Source organism: Phocoena sinus, chromosome 11 (genome assembly GCF_008692025.1).
Source record: "Phocoena sinus isolate mPhoSin1 chromosome 11, mPhoSin1.pri, whole genome shotgun sequence".
In the NCBI taxonomy this organism is placed as follows: domain Eukaryota; kingdom Metazoa; phylum Chordata; class Mammalia; order Artiodactyla; family Phocoenidae; genus Phocoena; species Phocoena sinus.
The window spans coordinates 51,741,828-51,765,845 of record NC_045773.1 but is presented as its reverse complement, the minus strand read 5'-3'; the positions used below and the strand labels follow the sequence as shown (position 1 = coordinate 51,765,845).

The following is a 24,018-nucleotide window of genomic DNA, read 5'->3' as shown; positions in this document are numbered from 1 at the left end:
GTGTTTCAGTTAATAAAGCCAAAATATGTTTTTAAGTTTTGTGATGTTTGCAATTATTTTAATTAAAAAATTTTTAAATTTGTAATGATTTTTAAACAATTTTTATTGGGGTATAGTTGATTCATATTGTGTTAATTTCAGGTGTACAGCAAAGTGAATCAGTTATACATATACATATATCCACTCTTTTTTCTTTTTAGATTCTTTTCCCATATAGGCCATTACAGAGTATTGAGTAGAGCTCCCTGTGCCATACAGCAGGTTCTTATTAGTTATCTATTTTATATACAGTAGTGGGTATATGTCAATCCCAATCTCCCAATTTATCCCTCCCCCCACTTATCCCCTGGTAACAGTAAGTTTGTAATGATTTTTTTTTTACTCATTTAAATATACATTCGCTTTTGGTGCCTCACTCAGTACCCTTTCTGAAATGTATATCTGACTATTCCACATGGTATAGTCAGCAGCATTAATGCTCTTGGTGAAGGAGGAGATAGCATCCCCTATACCTTAAGGAGAAAGCATGGCAGTGTTGGTTCCCACTAGATGGGGAGAAGAGACCAGGATGTAAATAGAGAAGTGCAGATAATTAAAGGTCCAGTTGAGGTTGGAAGCACAAATCCCTGTTCCAGCCACTCCACACTGAAGTTCACAGTCCTCCTGCCTGGTTTCAGGGCCAGAGTGTGACAGCAGAATGGTCCAGGCTGGTGGTTTGTGGAGCAGGTGCCCTTGAACAGCAGCAGAGAGGGCTATGGAGGGTGATGGTGAAAGACTCTAACAGCCATCAATCCTAAGAGTCAGGGAAGATCAAGAAAATGTGAGGGGTTGCAGGGGTTGGGGGAGGGGGCAGAAAGAAGTAGCTAAATATTTGGGAGAATAAAAACGTGAGGTTGGGCTTCCCTGGTGGCGCAGTGGTTAAGAGTCTGCCTGACGATGCAGGGGACACGGGTTCGTGACCCGGTCCGGGAAGATCCCACATGCCGCGGAGCGGCTGGGCCCGTGAGCCATGGCCGCTGAGCCTGCGCGTCCGGAGCCTGTGCTCCGCAACGGGAGAGGCCACAACAGTGAGAGGCCGGCGTATCGCAAAAAATAAAAAAAAAAAACCTGCCAGCAACACCACTGAGAGGTATATACCCAAAGGAACCGAAAGCAGGGACTTGAACAGATACTTGTGCCCCAATGTTCAATGTAGTATCATTCAAAATAGCCAAAAGATGGAAACAACCCAAGTGTTCATCAAGAGATGAATGAGGTGAATAGATAAACTGTGGTATACAAGTCGTCCCTCTGTATCTGCAGAGTATTGATTTCAGGACCCCCACAGATACCAACATTCCAGGAAGCTCAAGGGACTTGAGTACCTCTGCATATGTTCCGTGCACATTCTCTCATATATTTCACATCAGCTCTACATTACTTATAATACCTAATACAGTGTAAGTGCTATGTAAATAGTCGTAAATACCATGTAAATGTCATGTGAAAAATTGCCTGCGTGCAACGGACTCAAGTTTTGCTTTTTGGAACTTTCTGTAATTTTTTTTTTTTAATATTTTCAATCTGTAGTTGGTTGAGTCTGCGGATGTGGGACCCACAGATATGGAGGGCTGTCTGTATGTATACAGTGAAGTATTATTCACCCATGAAAAGAAATGAACTTCTGATACATGCTATAACATGAACCTTGAAAACATTATGCTAAGTGAAATAAGTCAGACACAAAAGGAGAATATTGTATGGTTCCACTTTTGTGAAACATCTACAATATGCAAATTCACAGAGGCAGAAAGTAGACTAGTGCTTTCCGGTGGCTGAAAGGAGGGGGAAATGGGGAGTTATTGCATAATAGTTAGCGTTTCTGTCTGGGTGGATGAAAAGATTTTGTAAATAGATAATGGCGATGGTTACACAACATTATGAATGTAATTAATGCCACTGAATTGTACACTTAAAAATGGTTAAAATGACAAATTTTGTTATATATATTTTATCACAATTAAAAAAAATTAACATACAAAACCCACTGAATTGTGTACTTTAAATGGATGAAGTCTATGGTATGTGATTTATATCTAAATAAATCTGTTTAAAAATAAACAAACCTGAAGTGGTTTGTGAGATGAGGCAACAGACTGTAAAAGAAATAAGTCCACAGGCACTACAATAAAATCAAAGAAATCAGTAACTTGAAAAGGGAAGTACAATGGAATATTCATGTACAATTTAAAGAGACAAAAAGTTAAATATAGTGTATGTGGATGCATGCATTTGTGGTAAAAAAATCACAAAAATGTGTGTGAAGGATAAATACTATTCCTCCTCCTCCCTCTGAGGAGGGAGGAGAAGAAACAAGAAATAAACCCAGCTTTATCTGTGATGTATTATTTTCTTAAAAAATCAGAAGCAAAGATTTCATAATAACCTGTGTTAAATCTAGGTACCAGGTACATGGATGTGTGACATTATTTTATATATTTAACATTTTTTAAGTAGGTTATATTTTAAAGACAAATATATATCATAATATTTCTCATAAAGAAATAAAAGACTCCTTTTATAATGATATTAGTATTAGAAACATAGAATATTTGGGAATAAACATATTAAGAAATGGACAGGGACTACTTTAAGAAAACTTTAAAATAAGAAGGACATCAGAGAAGACTTGAATAGATAGAAAGGCATTTTCTTAGCTAAGACTCAATATTGTAAATATCACCCCTAATTTGATGTATAAACTTAAAACATCAACAGGTATCTCGAGTTTTTGTTTTGTTTTGAAGTTGATAGAATAATATGAAAGTTTACATAGAAAAGTAAACTTGCAGGAATAGCCGGGGAAATACTGAAAAAAGATGGAAGACTAATCCTACCAGATAATAAAACATTGTAAAGGTAACAATTAAAACAGTTTGGTATTAATAAAAGAGAAAAAAAAACAATAACATTGGGCTTCCCTGGTGGCGCAGTGGTTGAGAGTCCGCCTGCCGATGCAGGGGTCACGGGTTCATGCCCCGGTCTGGGAAGATCCCACATGCCGTGGAGCGGCTAGGCACAGTGAGCCATGGTCACTGAGCCTGCGTGTCCGGAGCCTGTGCTCCACAACGGGAGAGGCCACAACAGTGAGAGGCCCACGTACCGGAAAAAAAAAAAAAAAAAAAAAAAAAATCAATAACATAAAAGAAAGTGTTCAAAAATAGACCCAAATACTTATGGAAATTAAGTAGGTGACAAAATGGGCACATCAAACCAGTGGCAAAATAATTGATAAGTCAATAAAAAGGGCTGGGATAACTGTCTAGTCATTTAAGAGATGAATAAAGCTAAGTCTCCACCTCACTCCTAATAACAGCAACAACAAAAATTCCATGCACATCAGCACTTAAATGTAAAATATGAAATCATAAAAATTTTAAACATGCTGAGAATTTATTTATACTACTACAGTGGGGAAGCAGCCATAAAGGAGGGAAGTAACATATCTGACTACGTAAAAACACAGGATTATTTTTTACAGAAAAAAAAGGAACCCACCCCAAACTGTGAAAAATGAATAATGCGACAATAACAAAACTCTTGCAAATTACAAAAAGAACAAATAGCCCAACAGAAAAACTATGAAAAAACCTGAACAAATAGTTCATAGAAAAAGTAACATAAATGGACAATTTATACATGAAAGGGTGTACAAGTACTCATTACTAAAGAAAGTAATGCTTACTTTTAAAACTATCCTTTTACATATCAAATGGCGACGTCAAAAAGTCTGATAATTCACAGTATTGGTAAAAGTGTGGGGAAATAAGACTCAACTGATGCAATTTCATTGAAGGGCCATTTGTAATATAGTTCAAGAAAATTTCAGGGACTCCCCTGGTGGTCCAGTGGCTAAGTCTCCACGCTCCCAATGCAGGGGGCCCGGGTTCCATCCCTGGTCAGGGAACTAGATCCCGCATGATGCAACTAAAAATCCCACATGCTGGGCTTCCCTGGTGGTGCAGTGGTTGAGAGTCCGCCTGCCGATGCAGGGGACATGGGTTCATGCCCCGGTCTGGAAAGATCCCGCATGCTGCGGAGCGGCTGGGCCCGTGAGCCATGGCCGCTGAGCCTGCGCGTCCGGAGCCTGTGCTCCGCAACGGGAGAGGCCACAACAGTGAGAGGCCCGCGTACTGCAAAAAAAAAAAAAAAAAAATCCCACATGCTGTAGCTAAGACCTGGCACAGCCAAATAAATAAATAAATATTAAAAAAAAAAAGAAAAAAGAAAATTTCCTGTAGCTTCCTTGAACTGTACATGAGATGTCATTTAAAAGTTGAAAATAATCTAAATGCCCATCAATTAGAAATGGATTAAGTAAATGGCAGTAAATCTAAATAGCACAATAGCATGTAGCCATTACAGAGAATGAGATCATTTAGGTTAAGATGGCACATTAAACATAACATCTAATTTCATTCTTTCCCAAAAGAATGCCAGTAAACATCTCAGTAAACAGATTTTTGTTTAAGACATAAATACACAGAACTGAAGAACAGAAGAGGAAACAACAGCAACAAAATTCTGGAAGCTGGAAAATGGATAAATGAATGGCAAATCAGTAGTAAGAAAGCCAAATCCTAATCCAGAATGGGAGACAACTAAGAGCCAATTCAATCAGACTGCATAATTACCAAAAGGCTCAAAATTGGAAGCACCAGATACTTCTAGAACTGGGAGGTACAGGTGCTAAAATAAGGAGGATTGGGTGAAAGCTATTTGTAAAGCAGCATGATCCTCAGATTTCTTCCCCTTCTTCAAGCCAAAGGTTCTCAAACTCTAGCGCACGTCAGAATCACCCAGGGGTCTGTAAAATCTTGGATTGCTGACCCTATCCACAGCGTTTCTGATTCAGTAGAATTTGCATTTCCATCAAGTACTTAGGTGGTTCTGATGCTCTGGTATTTGAGAAACGCTGCTCTATGCAATGCCCCCTCCCACCTGGGACTAGAGATTTATTCTCGCAAGAGGGGAAAACATGGTCTTTGCTTTCATGGATAACCTGCAGCATCGAGGACATTTTAAAAGGGGAGAATGTGATCATGCACGTAGTAAAAAGTAACTACCACCCCCCCAACCCCCCCACCCCCACCTCCAATCCTGCCCCAGGGCGCAGAATGCTGGCAACCAGCCCCTTACTCCAGGCAGGACATTCGAAGACATATTTTCAGGAAATCTTGCCATAGGGGAAACATCTAAAAATACTGATACCTTGTAATTTTATATAATTAAACAAAATTAGGACAGAAAGGAAAAAAAGGAACCTCTAAAAATAAAAAATATTAAAAAAAAACAGTAAAGGAAATAAATGAACCTGTTTATCTGATTAGTGGCATAACCAAAGGCTACCTGTGATTACAATGAACACTGCCCGTCATAAATATGGCCCTGAGTGTAGGGGGATGTGGTGGTTTTAACGACATGCCCACAAATTCTCTGATACTCTTCCCCTCAACAAGTGGAACTTAATTCCCCTGAATATGGCCCGGACTTAGTAACTGGCTTCTAGTGGAAAGAATATGGAAAAAGGGATGGGATGTCATTCTGTGTTTGGGTAATAAAAAGACTGCAGCTTTCATCTGGAGGTGCCCCTCTCTCACGGATCATTCACTGTGGGGGAAGCCACATCGTGGGCAGCCTCATGGAGAGTCCCACATGGCAAAGAACTTTAGTGACCTGCACACAGCCATGTGAGATGGACCCTTCAAAGGGGAACCCTACTACACTGTTGGTGGGAATGTAGGTTGTTGCAGCCGCTATGGAGAAGAATAGGAGGTTCCTCAAAAAACTGAAAATAGAGTTGCCATATGATCCTGCAATCCCACTCCTGGGCATATATCCAGAGAAAACCATAATTCAAAAAGATAGATGCACCCCTATGTTCATAGCAACACTATTCACAATAGCCAAGACATGGAAGCAACCAAAATGTCCATCGACAGATGAATGGGTAAAGAAGATGTGGTATATATATACAATGGAATATTACTCAGCCATAAAAAAAGAAATTATGCCATTGGCAGCAACATGGATGGACCTAGAGATGATCATACTAAGTGAAGCAAGTCAGACAAAGACAAATACCATATGATATCACTTATATGTAGAATCTAAAATATGACACAAATGAACTTATTTATGAAACAGACTCACAGACATAGAAAAACAAACTTAAGGTTACCAAAGGGGAAAGGGGTGGGGGAAGGATAATTTAGCAGATACAAACTACTATATAAAAAATAGATGAACAACAAGGTCCTACTGTATAGCACAGGGGACTATGCTCAATATCTTGTTATAAAGCATAATGGAAAAGAATATATATATATACATGTATAACTGAATCACTTTGCTGTACAGCAGAAACTAACACAACATTATAAATCAACTATACTTCAATTAAAAAAAAAAAAGAGGAAAGTAAAGAAAGAAATGGACCCTTCACGGACTTCCCTGGTGGCACAGTGGGTAAGACTCCACGCTCCCAATCCAGGGGGCCTGGTCAGGGAACTCGATCCCACATGCATGCCACAACTATGGAGCCCGCCTGCTGCAACTAAGGAACACACGTGCTGCAACTAAGACCTGGTGCAACCAAATAAATAAATAAATATTAAAAAAGAAAGAAAGAAAGAAATGAACCCTTCAGCCTCACGTAAGTCTTCAGAGACTGCTGCTTCGCCAACAGCTTTCAGTGCAACCTCAGGAGAATTCATGAGCTAGAACATCCAGCTAAGCCACCCCTAGATTCTTTACCCTCAGAAGCTGTGTGAGGTCATAACATTTGTTTTTGTTTTTTTTAATTTATTTACTTATTTAATTTTTATTTTTGGCTGCGTTGGGTCTTCGTTGCTGCCGCGGGCTTTCTCTAGTTGCGGTGAGCAGGGGCTACTCTTCGTTGCAGTGCGTGGGCTTCTCATTGCGGTGGCTTCTCTTGTTGCGGAGCACGGGCTCTAGCCACACGGGCTTCAGTAGTTGTGGCACATGGGCTCAGTAGTTGTGGCTCGCGGGCTCTAGAGCGCAGGCTCAGTAGTTGTGGCGCATGGGCTTAGTTGCTCCACGGCATGTGGGATCTTCCCAGACCAGGGCTCGAAGCTGTGTCCCCTACACAGGCAGGCGGATTCTTAACCACTGTGCCACCCGGGAAGTCCCACATTTGTTGTTTTAAGCTACTGAGTTTGTAGGTAATTTGTTGCACAGCAATAAATAGGGGAGAAAACTAATCTCCCTTGAAGATTTACATCCACAACTAGCCCACAACTAAAATACATGACATTCAGAGCATATAAGTCAGGAAGGATGTAATTGGAGTTAATGTGAGATAAGTTCTGGTTGTAGGAAGGAAGTAAAGATATGGATTAATTTTAAATTATTAAAAGTAAAAACTGAATGTTAAAGTTTTTTGAAAGCCAGACATAAAGGCGTGCATACTGTATGAACCCATCTATATAAAGTGAAAAACAAGCACAGCTAGGGCTTCCCTGGTGGCGCAGTGGTTGAGAGTCCGCCTGCCAATGCAGGGGACACGGGTTCGTGCCCCTGTCTGGGAAGATCCCACATGACGCGGAGTGGCTGGGCCCGTGAGCCATGGCCACTGAGCCTGCACGTCCGGAGCCTGTGCTCCGCAACGGGAGAGGCCACAACAGTGAGAGGCCCGTATACCGCAAAAAAAAACAAGCACAGCTAACCTACGGTGATAGAGGTCAATGGGAGGTCAATGACCAGAAGGAGCATGAGGGGAGCCTTTGGGGGGCTGTGTGTTGGTTCCAGGGGTTCACGTTGTTCTATACTGAGTTGTTATTTTGGGGGGGTACATATTTCACACTTCAATAGGTAACCACTAAAAGAATAAAAATATAGTGAATAACATCCAAACTAGGGTGGGAGGGAGATGAAATAAGGAAACAAAAATAAACAGTTCAAAAGAAAGTAATAAGGGAAGACAAAAAAGAAGAGCTGGACAAGTAGATTATTATACGATGGTTGAAATGAATTGATGTGTATCAAGAATTATAATGAATGACAATGAACAAGTGCACCAGTTAAAAGACAAAAATGTTCAAACTAGATTTTAAAAATATCCAGCTATATCTTGTTTACAAGGGACACGTTTTTAATTTTTTTTTAATTGAAGTAACGTTGATTTACAATGTTGTGTTAAGTTCTGCTGTACAGCAAAGTGATTCAGTTATACATATACATTCTTTTTTATATTCATTTCCATTATGGATTATCACAGGATATTGAATATAGTTCCCCGTGCTATACAGCAGGACCTTGTTGTTTATCCATTCTGTATATAATAGTTTGCATCTGCTAATCTCAAACTCCCAATCTATCCCTCCCTCCCCCTTGGCAACCATAAGTCTGTTCTCTACGTCCGTTGAGTCTGTTTCGGGACACGTGTTTTTCTAAAAAGGATATTAAAAGGTTGAAATTAAAGCATTGTGAAAGATATACCAGATAAATACTAACCAAAAGAATGCAGGTAGCATTAGTATCAGACAAAACAGACTTTAAGGCAAAAAGCATTATCAGAGATAGATGACTTCCATATAATGATACTAAAAGATTTAATTCTCAATCTACATACTAATAACGTGGCCTCAAAAACCGACAGAACTACAAGAAGAAATACATAAACACAACTCTCTCAATAACTAATACAATAAACTGACCAAAAAATTCAGGAAGGCTATCAAAGATATCAGCAGAACCATTAATAAGCTTAATCTAATGAACACATATACAGATTATAGCCAACAATTATAAAACACGAAGTCTTTTCGAGAATACACAGAGTATTTGTTCATATTGGTATAGGCCAGGCTCTACCGAGAGGTTCAAGAAACTTCAAGGGATTGGTATCATACACACTACATTCTCCAACCACAATGCAAATATGTGAGAAACCAACAGACTAGAAAAATATTTATGTTTAATAATTTAAAAACTCACTTCTGAACGTTTGAAGGGTCAAAGAGAAATCAAAGTAGGCATGTTTAAAAGCAAACAATAATAAATATATTACATATCAAAACTTGTGATATGGTTCCATAGCAGTACTTGAAGGAAATGTATAGACTTGAGTATTTATATTAGAAAAGAAAAGAAGAAAGCCCAGTTTAAAAGGTAAGCTTCAAATAAAGGAAGGAAATAATAAAGATAGGAATAGAGAACTTTGAAACAGAGAACAAACGTACAAGACAGAACTTGGGAGTCATCACTCTAAATTCTACAGAGATTAAACCCACAATAAAAATCACACGAGCAACATTTTAACCACACATCTGGAAACGTAGATCAAATGGACAAACTCTAAGAGTAGTTAAGTATAGATCATATTTTTCAATATGTTTAAAATTTTTCATAATATAAATAACACTCAGGCTTAAACGGAGACTACAGCATACTTAAAACTAACAGAAAAAAAAGTCCATACCATTTATAGGCAGAAAATCTTTGTTTTTTAACTTCAAAACTCAGGTGACTGAGCAGAAAAACTGTGGGTTTTTTTTTAAAGCCACACAGAGACAGGAAACCCCACCTGGGTGCGTTAGATGCCTCAAAGGTCACAACGTTAAGCAAGGACTAAGCATTCAGGTGTCAGGCCCAGAGGAAACAGCAATCACTTGCCCCAAATAGAAAAATGAAGCATTGCTGACAGCTCACATTTGTACCGTGTTCAGAATGCCCACGGATTTTCTTTCCTGCGTACTTCAGCTACTTATGTGGACACACATTTTCTTCTGATTAGTATGAATAATAGTATAAATGGCCACTGCTTACTGGACAACAGATGTGTCAGGGCTGTACCGGAGGCCTTACCTGTGTTCTTTTTAATCCTTACAATGTACTGTGGAGTACCTTGCTGACAGGCTCACTTTTTTTTTTTTTTTTTGCGGTACGCGGGTCTCTCACTGTTGTGGCCTCTCCCGTCGCGGAGCACAGGCTCCGGACGCGCAGGCTCAGTGGCCATAGCTCATGGGCCCAGCCGCTCTGCGGCATGTGGGATCCTCCCGGACCGGGGCACAAACCCGCGTCCCCTGCATCGGCAGGCGGTCTCTCAACCACTGCGCCACCAGGGAAGCCCTCAGGCTCACTCTTAATCGGGTGGGACCAAGACTCAAGGCCAAGTCTTGCTCATGCTTCCCTTCATCTGTCCTTTTAAACACAAAGGCTCCAGGAAGTCGTCTACAGAGCATTGTGAGTCCCGGGCAGGCTCTGGCCCAGACCAGCCCCTGCAGCCCGTACAAAGCACTCACCTGCTGAATAACATCCCGCACAGCAAAATACTTCTCACTGAGGTCCCCGGCCTCGCTCAGGGGGGCATCGTAGTCGTAGCTGGTGGGCTGTGCTTGGTAGGGCGTGTTGGCCCCTGGAAGACAAAACCGTGCCACTAGCTACTACGGAAGGCCTTCCCCTGGGAGAAGTTCTTTGGGATTCATGGCTTGGCATTGTGGAGGGAGAAAATAAGGAACACATTAGAGTCAACTGTTAAGAGACACAGAGGTGGCCCTCAGGAGGCAAGGTTTAGAGAAACGAGTTTCTTCCTGCAAGTGGCCCTCGCCAAGCTCTTAGAGCCTACAGAGCACCTTCCCCATCCACTCTCTCAGCGACCCCAGCAGACAGCCCTGTCACTGGACAAGCAGGGCCTCTGAAGCTCCCCACAACCCCCCTGGACATCTCACAACCAGCAACAGCAAGACTTATGGCATGACTCACACGTCTGACTGTTAACCCTGCAGCCGTGATCTTGTTCGTCACCTCATGTGTGGCTGAGAAAAGGTCCATGGTGGACACACAGTTTTCTGGGCCCAGGATCAGCAGCAAACAACTAAGGGGCTATCAGACCAAACAAACTGGGAGATGACTGCAGACACACATCAGCCCACTGAAAGTCAAGTGTAACCTTGGGCGTTTGTAATGTCTGCAAAGAGTTAGGGGGGGTGCTGTGGTGTGCCTCTCACATTGACTCACTCATTCCCCCAGTTACCAGGAGTGCTTGCTGAGGACGGCTCTCAGATGTGCCCCTCTCTGGTCCTTGACATCTGCTGGGCTGCCTTGCCCAAGATTACACCCCTCCTGGGATCGCCCACATCCAAAGATTGACCAGTGCAGGGATATAAAAGCCCAGTCCCCTTGCCTCAAAGGGCCATCCCAGCTCCAGAGCTCCCTCTAGAATCAGGTGAGCCACTTTTGAGACTGCATCACTGCCCAGCTTCTCCTTCTGCCCAATCCTGACTCTGGTGTTGCCGCTGGGAGCACACCCCAATAAACTCGTGCCAGGCAGTCTCAGAGTCCGTTTCCCAGGGAACGAGACCCGCCACAGAGACTAATAAATAATGCCAATACTGTGGATGCCAAAAGCAAACAGCGCTGCAATTATTGTCCAAGGGGCACAGTCTAGACCAGTGGGCCCCAGCCTTGTCACAGGTGATATTCACAGATAGGAGACTCTGCAAATTTGGGCAGCGACCCTGTGTCAGTACAACTTGCCCTGGCCTGAGAGTCATGTGGAGAGCTCATTAAAACACACTCCTTAGCCCAACCTGGGATTCTGATTCAGCAGGGATAGGGTCAGACCTGAGACTCTGCATTTCTAAGTAAGCCTCCCAGGTGACACTGACGCTGCCTTTTGCAGACCAGCAAGGCTCCATGCCACCCCTTTCTCTTCTACTCCAGAGAGCGCTTTGCAGTGCAAGTGTGTGGAAGAATAAAGTTATTTTAGGATAATCTTATATCCAATCTAATTTTTAAGTAAATGAGGCACAAAATCTGACAGTTCACTATGATTTAGTAACGAATTCCTTGGAGTGATCCCACAGCTCACGAATGATGGAGCCGCCCTGGGTGATCCTACTGGTGGCGGGGTTGACAGATGAGGGAGGCCAAGGATCAGGTCATCCCCCAAAGACTGTCTAATCTGTTCAAGGCACAGAATCTATATTTTGATAGACCTGGACCACTCAACCAATTGAATTGAACCAGTCATATTACTTTTACTCTCCTGCCTCTGGGAACACCTATGTTAAAACACATCCTTTGCTGTGAGATGCAAAGAAAAGAAAAACCACATCCCTTGCTGCAAGGAGCTCACCTTCTCCTTTATGGTCCCTCCTCTTGCTCAGTGTGGCAGTGACCTTGCTCCACTAGACCAAGGGCATCCTAGTGGTAGGCATGGCCTTGTTTACCCGAGGCCCCTGCAGAGCCATGCATGAGAAGGAACTCTGTGAAGGGGTGTCAACAAGTGTCAACACCCAGAAACATACTTTACGGGCCAAGGGAACCCAGGCTGGGAAGTTGGCCAACGGGTTACAGGACAGACTGGAAAACTAAGTGTGTGCAGTTCTACCAGCAGAATCTTCCTCTGGATGTTTCAGATCCCCACAGGGCAGTGTCCTAGGGAAACAGTGCTGACTTCAGCCTCCTCTGGGCCACGCTGGGGAGTGTGAGGTAGGAAGACAAGAGAAATGGCAGGATGTACCGCTCCTCAGCTTTGCAGGGTGTGTGAGGAGGAGAGGACAGCTTGGCTCCCGTGGGGATACATGAGCACAGAGTGGGCGCCTATCTGCACAGCATGGGCAGCTATTGTGGGCAGGAACGCAGTGAGCACCTGAGCCAGAGGTTTTCTCCCATGCCGTCCTCTGGGAAGCTGGCCCGAAGAACTGCAGCCAAAAGCACAGACTGCTCACCCCCTCGCCCAACTCCTGCAAAGAGACCGGGCAACAGGGCAGGAGAGAGAGGACCGCAAACACAGAGGGGCTGGTTTGGGGGTTGGAAACACAGGCTTCAGGCTGCAAGGAGTTATCCAAAGAGCGGTGACCAGCTTTCCAAGGCCTGAGTTTGAGCCCAGGCTCCACTCTCTAACAACTGAATGGGAATCTTGTGGACTTTTTTGGTACCTTGCTTTTCTTATCTGTAAAGTGGGTCCATAATCCCCAGCCCAGATGAGACTGCTATGAGGACTAAATGGGAAAACAGAGGCAGAAAAGAGCCTTGTATTATTTATGGCAGGGTCAGGGGCAAGGGACAGGATTAAGGACAACTTCTGAGTGGTAGTTTTATACATGTAAATTTTATTTATTTATTTTTAAAATTTTTATTGGAGTATAGTTGATTTACAATGTTGTATTAGCTTCAGGTGTACAGCAAAGTGAATCAGTTATTATACGCAAATTTTAAAAAAGAATGTATTGGGACTTCCCTGGTGGTGCAGTGGTTGAGAATCTGCCTGCCAATGCAGGGGACACCGGTTTGATCCCTGGTCTGGGAAGATCCCACATGCCGCGGAGCAACTAAGCTAATGTGCCACAACTACTGGACCTGCGCCCTACAGCCCATGAGCCACAACTACTGAGTCCGCGTGCCACAACTACTGAAGCCCACACGCCTAGAGCTCAAGGTCTGCAGCGGGAGAGGCCACCGCAATGAGAAGTCCGTGCACTGCAACAAAGAATAGGCCGCGCTTGCCGCAACTGGGGAAAGCCCGCACGCAGCAACTAAGACCCAACGACGAAGACCCAATGCAGCCAAAAATAAATAAATAAATATATTTTTTAAATGTATGTATTGTTTTCAATAAAATAATAGGATATTAAAAATTGTTTCATGAACTGTAAAGTTTCAAACAATATCAGCCTTTATTCCTGGATTGGTGACTGGTCTTGGTTCCATGGATGGAAGCTAGGAGGAATCCCTACTTTCTGAATGCAAAAGGCATCACAAAATCTGAAGTGTTTCTAAGGGGAAGACAGACACAGGGCTGATCTAACTTCAATTACCAACCTTGGCACTCTACTATCTTTTAAGAAATGACATTTGAACTTTGCATTATCTCCATTTTTTGGCTCTAAAAATAATGTTAATAATACTTTAACCAAAGTCTTCTCCTTGACCATCCTGCCCTGCACAAAAGATAGCAGTTTGAAGAAGAAACTTCATTAAGAGCTGATAGTGTCTAATTACTAACACCAGGAGACTAAGGTCCAATTAAGCTTCCAAAACTCAACTGTAAAGCATCCTCAATGACTCCTAGAGGAAAATGCAGGTGTGGAGAGATGTGGGGAATGAGGTTTAGAGAAAAGCAATATAGGATGGTTTGTCTTTGCAAAAGTCAATGGCAATGAAGAGAATTTTACCATAATTTTTCCTACTAAAAAAAAATGACCATATAGGCCATACAGGAATGTAAAATGGTGCAGCTGCTTTAGAAAACACTGTGGCCGTTCCTCTAACTCTAAATATAGCGTTAGTTACCATATGAACCAGCAATCCCACTCTTAGGTGTACAGCCAAAAGAACTGAAACAGGGGTTCAAACAAATACTTACACATAGGTAATGTTACACATAGGTAATAATGTTCATAGGAACATTATTCATAATGGCCCAAAAGGGGGAACATCCCAAATGTCCATCAGTTGATGAATGGATAAACAAAATGTGGTATATCCACACAATAGAATATTATTCAGCAATAAAAAGGAACGAAGTCCTGATACACAGTACAATATAGATGAACCTTGAGAAGATTATGCTAAATGAAAGAAGTCAAACACAAAAGACCACAAATTGTATGGTTCCCTTCGTATGAAATGTCCAGAATAGGCAAATCCATAAAGACAGAGAGTAGACTAGTGGTTGCCAGGGGCTGGGAGGAGGGAGAGTGGGGCATTTCTTGGGTATGAGGTTTCTTTTTGGGGTAATGAAAATGTTCTGGAATTAGATGGTGATGATGGCTGCATAAGTTTGTGATAAACTAAACACCACTGAATCGTGTACTTTAAAATCATGAATTTATTTATTTATTTTTTTGGCCACACCATGTGCCTTGTGGGGTCTTAGTTTCCCGACCAAGGATCAAACCCAGGCCTTCGGCAGTGAGAGCGCGGAGTCCTAACCACTGGACAGCGAGGAAATTCCCCAAATCATGAATCTTATGGTATGTGAATTATATCTCAACAAAACAAAGTGTTTTTTTTTTAAAAAAAGAGAAGAAAAAGACCAGAATATATGAACAAGTAAGTTATAGCCAGAGACTATGACCTGCCCGACTAGCTTGATTTAAAACAATAGCTTCTAAATGTACAAGTTATGTCTCTTACATTTTTTTTTAAGGAAGAATGATTTTTTGACCTACTGTATAGCCAGAGAACTATACTCAATATTTTATAATAACCTATTAGGGAAAAGAATCTGAAAAACAATACATATCTATATATTTATATCTATCTATATCTGAATCACTTTGCTGTACATCTGAAACTACCACAACACTGTAAATCAACTATACTTCAATAAAATGAAAAAAGAAAAGAAAACTTTGAAAGATTCGTATTTACATAAGAAAAATATTCCATTTCTATGATTCTATAACACATTTGTAAATTAAATGAAAATTCTGAATTAAATTTTAAAAGAAAAAGTGATTTGTGAGCATCTCAGACAAGTATAGAAGGGTAATTTATAATCATCAAATGCAGTGCCTCATTTATATAACATTGATTATTTCATAACACCTGGATACTCAATTTTTTTAAATCAGTTCTCAATAGAAAAGTAAATTCAACATTTCTCTCCTCTTCTTTTTTTTCTCCTCTTCTTAATAAATAAAAGAAAAATTATTTTTTAAGTTATATATGCAATTCTTATATATTAGAAAATATGGGAGAAAGTAAGCAAAAATAGAAAATAACAATTGTCCATAGGCATACCCCTCCAAAAATCAAGCACTAAATACATTTTAGGATTAGATTCTACAAATAGATGTTAAGTTGCTCTTACCATTCCAATAGGCAAAATTCGTGCCACCTATAAACATGTACCTACAAGGAAACAAGAGAACAGACAGTACTTCACCATGAGCCCACAGCTACGGAGAACAGCCTCCCCTCCGAAAAATAACACTCACATGTTCACACTGGCCCCTTGGGAAAGAATATCGTGAAGGGAGGAAGCCACCGTTTTAGTCTTGACTGTTGAGTGAGGTTGGCCCCAATGGTCTAACCAGCCAGTGTAGAATTCAGAATTGACCTGAAAAGAGAAAGGAATGTGGAGCTTAGGATAGACTTAAGACCTTTACATGCTGGGCTTCTCAGTAACTACTGCCCTAGGTTCTCTACCGAGGAACAGGTGGGGAGAGGAGCTGACATTCACTACTTTACCTGGAGCTGGGGGACCAATGAGGACATCCCATATAGCATTGCCTAAACTCAGGTCTCAGGTGTGGACAATACAGGTGTCCCTGAAAAGTTGTATCTGCATCAAAATCTTGTTAACCAATCCTCAGTTTGAATATGGTAGGAAAGTTTGTTGGGCAAAAGAATCAGATGACAAAATGTTTATAAAATAAGTAGCTCCAAATTCACCCTTTGTGTGAATCTAGATTTTCAGATCTCAGGTTGACTTAAAGTGAGGTAGACTTGTCCAAATATTCTGCCAAGCAGGCCCCAAGCACTTAATGTTTGTTTCTGTTGGGCATGACCCTGCCAAGCCCTTGATCTATAGAAGGAAAGAGAAATCTGGATGTGTTCGGGGGACTTCTTGTCTCAGACTCCAGGAAATAGCTCCACCCGGAGTCTGGGAACTCGGGTTCTGCATGGCTCACGAAGCAGAGACCAGGTTCAGAAAAGGCTGCTTTGTACAAAGGTGGGTACACAGGCGGGGCAGCCTGACTTGCTGCGGGGAAAGCACAGGATATTCTCCCTTACACGGGGCCAAGTGACAAGGACAACTGCCACAACTGCAAGGAGAAGGGAAGCACAGAGAGGGCTGCATCATTGATGGGCTGAGCACACCTGCCAGGACCTGGCCTCCGTCTCCACCTCCGAGGCGCCTACACAGCATGTCACAGAGCCCCGCGGCTCCCAGAGTGGTCAGCAACACCTACCTCCTCGTGTCACCTGGTTGCTTGTCAGAAATGCAGAATCTCAATCCCCTCCCAGACCCAAGAGATCAACGTTTGCGTTTTAGCAAGAGTCCCACGTGATTTCTAAGCACACTAAAGGTGGAGAAGCTCTGTCACAAAGAGCTTTCAAGAAACACAGACCTGAACACAGATCCTGGCCCTGCCACTCACCAGCTGTACGACCCTGGGCAAGTGACATGGCCTCTGAGTTTCACTGAAAATGGAGACAATGATACTACCTAAGAGAGCTGGCACGATGACCAAATACGATGAGGTATGCAAAAGCGCAGAGCCTGATGGAGGCGGGATGTTCACTTTGGTCCCCATTCTGCCCCGCTCCAGTGCAGGGCCTCAGTGTGAAGTAGCAGCACTGCTTCTGCTGTTTCCCATGTGTCCAGAAGGGAGTCTCTACACTCCCATCAGCTGCTGACCTCAGACTCAGAGAAGCCAAGGATCCATTCCCACCCTCCGCAGCAGTTAATCGCTCTCTCCCAGCAGCGGTAATGAAGTTAGCACAAGCAAACAGTCTCCCCAGGCCTCACGCCTGATTCTTACCAAGGGTCCTTTGGGTTCACTCTTCCTCTGGGTTAGGAAAGCAGCTGTGATGTTGACACCTGAAAAATGAGAGGGAGAAGAATGGTCAGCCATGGGAATGACAAGAAGTTAAATAAAAAGATTCCTTCGTAGGACTTGCACCTGAGGCCCCCACCCTTCCCCACACCCCCAGGGGCTTGCACACCTCCAAGCTAGCTTTAGGTGGGGACTCGGGCCATCCATCTGACGGACCGTGGGGACCACAGAATGATGCTTCCTCTGTGAACAGTGCTCGGGCCTCTCCTGACTGCTTTCTTTTGGGAGATCACAGCACAGGCTTTGTGCTTCCTCTGTGTCCCCGGCACCTGGACACCTCTCGCTCTGGCTCTCGCTCTCTCGCTCTCTCTCACTCGGACATCTGGTTGACCTAGCTGCTCCCTACTGGATAGCCCTGCTTTGAACATACTTCCTGGTAAGCTCCACAGTGCCATACACACCATAGTGGCACAAATATCTGCCACTTACTTAACAAATCAAAGGGACAAATGTGCTCTAATTACGTTTATCCCTGAATCATGGAGTATACTCTGAATTTTAATTTGTACATCAACAGTCATTCCAGACCACTCGTGAACTCAATTTTTTCTTCTGAAATATTCCATTAGGATGCCTGTATCTCATCTTGCTTCCCATGACTCTGTTCTCCCCTCCACCTCTAAAGAGAGAAGGGGTTTCTCCCCAGAGAGGTAATGGGCTGCTTTACATCAGTGAACACGCACAGTGCTTCCCAGCCAGACCAGAGGACACCCTGACCCCACACTGCACAGTCCAGTTCCCGCAGTGGGTGTCCCAGCGTGAAAGGGACACCAGCCAAGTCTCCAAAACCCCCCTGCTCTTGGACAAGCCTTGGGCTTCTCTGTAAGGCCAGCTTTCAGGAGGGAATGTGCTGATCAAGAAAGAATGGAATCTCATTTATTTTATGGCTGTAAATTTCTCACTATTAAGCATTCAGTAGCTTCCAGATCTTTAAATGCTGCTCTCAGGCGCCTCTCCTGGGATCTGACCCCAGGCACTGCCCCTCTTGCACACAAATGAATAAAGCTACCACAGCCCCACCTGCCTCAGGCACACTGGTCTTGAGTGTCTGTCCTTGAACCCACAGAAGAAGCATTATTTTTATGTGCTGTCACCCTACATACAAATAATGCTTACAACTAACTCATAATAATCTTCAATTTGTTCCTCCCAACAGAAAAATACTGTGCTTTTTCACCACTGTGTTGGGAAGTGTGCCAAAGCAGGACGAAACCAGCACACCACTTCCTGTGCAGCTCTTTGTAGATGAGTTATTTCACCGCCAAATGCTCTGAGCAACGTACCATGTTTCTAGAAACACTCAATTCACTCAGAGCCAGTTATTTCCTTGTTGGTAGGGTAGAAGAATCTTTTTAAAAATGCAACTTCAGTTTTCTGTACATCCTTCTCAAGAGAAGGCAACGCTGGATATGCGTCTCATCCCTCAGATGGGAGAACAGCGGGATCCTTATGCTACTTGAAGAGCTGGTCTTTTTGGGCGGGGCAGTAACTTTTCATTTTGAAATAATTTCAAACTTATAGAAAAGCTGTGAGAATAGTACAAAGAACTCATCTTCCCTTCACCCAGGTTCCCCAATTGTTAACATTTTACCACATTCATCAGGTTTTCCCTCTCTATATGAATATACATATTTTTTTCTGAGCCATTTGAGAATAATTTGCAGACAGAATGACCCCTTACCCCTAGATACTTCAGTGTGTATCCCCTAAGGGCAAGGGCATTCTTTAAATAAACAGAATACAATGATAAAAAACAGTAATCTAAAGGCTTTATTCAAAGATTTCAATTGTCTCAATAATGTCTTTCATAACAACAACAAAGGAAAAAAAAAAACACGGAAAGAAAAAGTCCAGGATCACAACTGCATTTAGCTGCCATGCCTTTTATGAAAGCTGCTCTCAACCTACATGAAGATTTCTTAATGTCATTACAGCCCGAAGCATCCCAGCCCTCCTTTCATGTGTAGAACCTCAGCAGCTTACACAGCACTAATGCATCAGGAAGACGATTTTTTGTAGCATCTGCCAAACCACCTCTGGCCCATCACAGTTCCCAGCCTTATGAGTTTATGTAGAAAGAAAACGGAAGTACCAGGTAAGTTCCCCGAAACCCAGGACTGGCCTCAGAGTTCACGATGGCCACGACCCAGCCCGAGCATCCAGCCATGACTCGGGGGACAGGGGGAGCAGGGAAGAGCAGCATATCCCAGACAGAGCCTGAAAGGTGGAACTCCTCAACCTGGAACTGCTCCTGGCAGGAAGCCCCTAAGAGAACAGGACTCCAGGCCGCAGCCAGCTCCGCCAGGGCTGGAAATGGAGCTCCTGACCTAAGGGCCAGCTCAGCTGACATAAAATGATCTCTGCAATGGAGGGGTGCATTATCAGGTGTTCTATTTTACCAGTTACCAGATACAGGAAAATCTGGGAAATCTCACTCGATATGCCCTTGCCACTTGAACAACAGCTGCTTAGAATGACCGATGGAGTAAAAAGCCCAAACCTGCCTGGTGAGCTGGGTTTCTGTGACTGTAGACACCAACCTGCTCCGAAGTCCACGGTGGCATAGAGCCCCTGCAGTGCCCCGCACTGCAGGAAGCTCTCATGCGCCCCGTCCGTGGTGAACAGAAGCACGTCCTCACCCAGGTGGTAGTGGAAACGCTTCTGCAGGAAACGCAGGTAGTTGTAGTCACAGGTATAGTAGCTGCCATATTCATTTTCAACCTGCAAATTTAAAAAGAGGAGGGGAAAGAAATCAGGAGACTCCAACATCCGAAGGCAAGCTTTTGTTTAGAGAAACTACCTGCACATCTCTGAGATGACAAGGCTTAGTAATATCCCCAAATATCTCCTACACTCAGTCCTCAAAACTCATTTTCCAAAAAGCAACTCAGCATAAAAACCTACCTTCTAATACCTCCCAGAAATAAGGAAAACAACCAATGTGTTAGTTTTCAGATTGTAGTGATATTGTCCCCTATAATACATAACCGATACTTTAAACATTACATAAATAATACCTTTCCATGGCAGAAGTATTAAAAAATGAAGAAAAATCATCTGTTAATTCAGGGGGTAGAGGCCAAAGGATGTTGCTGGAGATCCTGCATCGTCAGCCTCCACAACAATGAATTACTGGGTACAATGACAAAAGTGCTGAGGGTGGTAACCCCTGCTCTGAAGTGTCCATTCTCAATGAGGTGGAGAGCATCCCCAAAGAGGTGGGAGCTGATTTTTATAGGATTAAAAAAAAAAAACACCTTATTTTTCATATAAAGTATAGATATATGTACAATTATACAGTATATCTCAGGTATTAAAACTTCATGGGGGGCAATTAGAAAAATATGTCTAGAGAGGATCTTTAATGGGCAACAATGAAAAAAAGGTTAAGCAACATTGCTCTAAAGCAATAAAATGAATGACCTTCATTTATTTCCTATACACCAGATACACCAGAAAATCCAATACACCAAAGAATCTTAGAGGTATAGAGGTTGGTGAAAGAAGCATGACACCGAAAAATACACACGATACAATTTCCCGAATAGAAAACAATTTCCTGAATAGTCAAAACCAAACTATCAAGTCTTGATGTGCACATAATTGGTAAAAGTGTAAAGAAAAGCAAGAAGCTGATGGCTACGAAAGTCAGAACAGTGAGAAGAGGTGGGATGTCATTAAGAAGGACACCTGGGAAGCTTCCAGGGTCCTGGCCACGTACCATTTTCCATCTTGGGTGGTCACTCTGTGGCTGTTCTCATCATAATGCTTCATTATTGCACATTAATGTGTGTGTGGTATACTTCACAATTTTACAAAAATTTAAAAATTTCCCACACATAACAATTTCTACCTGCACACAACGCGAAACAAATTTTTGTGATCCTAGGGATATGTGGCCTTTGAACATGAGCATAAGAAACTGTGAGCCTCCAGAAAAGAGGTGCCCAGTTTGAGGGTGGATGGAAGAGATGGTTAAGGAAGCTTCCCCGGAGGGATTGCCCGAGGCAGCTCTAGACAGAAAGGCACTCGCTGGTCAGGGAAGCGGGAGAGGTAGAGAGTATTCCTGCAAGAAGTATGCTGTTGGCAAAATTGCTAGTAGCTCCATGAAGCCTATGGACAGAGTCAGGGAGTGGGAAGGGAGTAGGGAGTGATGTAGAAGAACTAGACACCACCATCATCATCTGCAAAGCACCTCCTCCCAAATGGTTTAACGCACGATGGTTTTCTCAGCGAGAATCCCTCTGACTATACTTTCATGTTATGGGTTCAAGAAGCAAAACAGGCCTTCCTTGGTGGCGCAGTGGTTAAGAATCTGCCCGCCAATGCAGGGGACACGGGTCCAAGCCCTGGTCCGGGAAGATCCCACATGTCGCGGAGCAACTAAGCCCGTGTGCCACAACTACTGAGCCTGTGCTCTAGAACCCGCAAGCCACAACTACTGAAGCCTGTGCACCTAGAGCCTATGCTCTGCAACGAAGGGTAGCCCCTGCTCGCCGCAACTAGACAAAGCCCATGTGCAGCAACAAAGACCCAATGCAGCCATAAATAAATAAGTAATTTTAAAAAGAAGCAAAACAAGGACTTCCCTGGAGGTGCAGGGATTAAGACTGCGCTTCCGGTGCAGGGGACGCGGGTTCCATCCCTGGTCGGGGAACTAGGATCCCGTATGCCGCGAGGTGCAGCCAAAAAAATAATAATAATAAATTAAATTTAAAAAAAAAAAGAAGAAGCAAAACAGGTAGTAGTAGGCCAGTATCAAGGGCTTCACAGGTCATGAAGCCATCCTGCAACTGAAGGTGTTTGCCACTCACACAGAGCAGGAAACTCCCCTTGGATGACTGATTCTGATACTCTGATTACTGCCTCAGAAGTCCCTTTGGAAATAATTGAAATAAGTCTTAAGAAAAGCTTTGCAAACACTGGCAAGGTACTGTCCCCCTCATTTTCTTTTTTCTCCTCTTTAATTAAGAGCTACTTAAATGGCTGTGTCTTCCTTCATCATCTGGCTGCCAAGAAGTTCAGAGCTAAATTTAAGGGTCGGCTTTAGCAACTAAGAGGGCCCAGAGCCTCTGCACCTCTCGTTCTTTTCTGGCCACGCCCCAAGCCAATGTCATTGATTTTCACTTACTCTTTCAAATCTTATTTATCCATTATCATCATTGTATTAAGATAAAATACAGGACTGTAGTTTAAACAGGATTGTAATAAATGCATATACCTAATTTGGTTAGGTTTTTAGAGAAAGAGAAAAGCTCAACATTCGCAAGACAGCCTTGTGCTGCGGTCACAGGCATCAGAGGCCCAAGAGTCCCTGTGCAAACCTCAGCTCTGCCTCTTCTTATCCAGGTGGCTCCACCCGTAAAATGTCTCTTTGTCTGTAAGAGGTGAGTGTACCTACCTCACTGGGTTGTATGAGGACTCACTGAGCCAATACATGAATAGGGCTTTTGCACAATACCTGGCACCTGGTAAGTGCTCAGAAAGCTGGCAATAAAGCGTACAGTCAAGTTCTCTATCATTGCCAATGAGAGGAAAGCAGAGGTGTGTGTGGAGGCGGGGGAGGTAAGAGGAGAAACACACAGAAAAGGGCTTGAGACTCATAGACGAAGTTGCAGTTAGCCTCAGAGGAAAGCTGATTTTTCTAGAGTAGGAGTTTGCCAACTTTTTCTATAAAGGGCCAGAGAGTAAATATTTGGAGCTTTTTGGCCATATGTCTGTGTCTCAACTACTGGTTCACAAGCAGCCCCGGACAATATATAAATGGTCGGGCATGGTCATGTGCCAGTGGCCTTTATTTACAAAAACAGGCAGAGGGCCAGGTTTGCAGGTTGCAGGTCTTTGTTCTAGAATAATTATCTCACCCTGTAAGCTCCCTGATAAAGCAACAAAACACTGCAGACGTTTTCAGTTGTTCCTCTTCCAAAACAGCAGGTATAAACAGGGCTCATCCCTCATGATGAGTACCTCACAAATTGGATGAAGCAAATTTGTGGGTGGAAGGCCTCCACTCCTAATTATCAAGGGGCAAAAGGATTAGGTGGGATTTTAGCAGGTGGAGATGTGATGGGGGGAAGGGAGAGGAAGGAAGCTGAGTCCTCCGGCAGGATCCACGGTCAAGTTCAAGTCACCTGAGGTTGCCAGGGATGGACACAGGAGGAAATTCCCCCCAAGACAGTCAACTTTGCTCTCCCTTGCACAGTTCATATTTGCTGACATTGTGGTGCATTTCAATAACCAAAAGGTACAGAAAAGCCGTCAGCAAAAATTGAAAGTGATTTCGGCAGAAGCAGAGACTAAAAAGCAAGGGAAATTGAGGAAAACCTGAGATCAAGAGAAAGGAAGAAGACCCAGCTATGCAGATACACCCAGTTTCAGCCTTGAAATCTTCATACAGGAAAATGGGCTCCTGTAAGCTTAACTGGTACAGACTCAGGACAGG

The 24,018-nt window shown here is 43.1% G+C and overlaps 1 protein-coding gene across 3 annotated transcripts in view; it reads right to left on the bottom strand.

The window, feature by feature from the left end:
- GLB1 (galactosidase beta 1) overlaps window positions 1-24,018 on the bottom strand; it is a 90,902-nt gene that overhangs the window by 38,455 nt on the left and 28,429 nt on the right. For all 3 annotated transcript variants that reach the window (XM_032648559.1, XM_032648560.1, XM_032648561.1), the window contains exons 6-10: window positions 20,117-20,297; window positions 17,502-17,560; window positions 15,951-16,072; window positions 15,824-15,864; window positions 10,305-10,417 (exon numbers count right to left, since the gene is read on the bottom strand). In XM_032648559.1, the coding sequence (XP_032504450.1) occupies window positions 10,305-10,417; window positions 15,824-15,864; window positions 15,951-16,072; window positions 17,502-17,560; window positions 20,117-20,297 (516 nt within the window). The remainder of the gene's footprint in view (window positions 1-10,304; window positions 10,418-15,823; window positions 15,865-15,950; window positions 16,073-17,501; window positions 17,561-20,116; window positions 20,298-24,018) is intronic.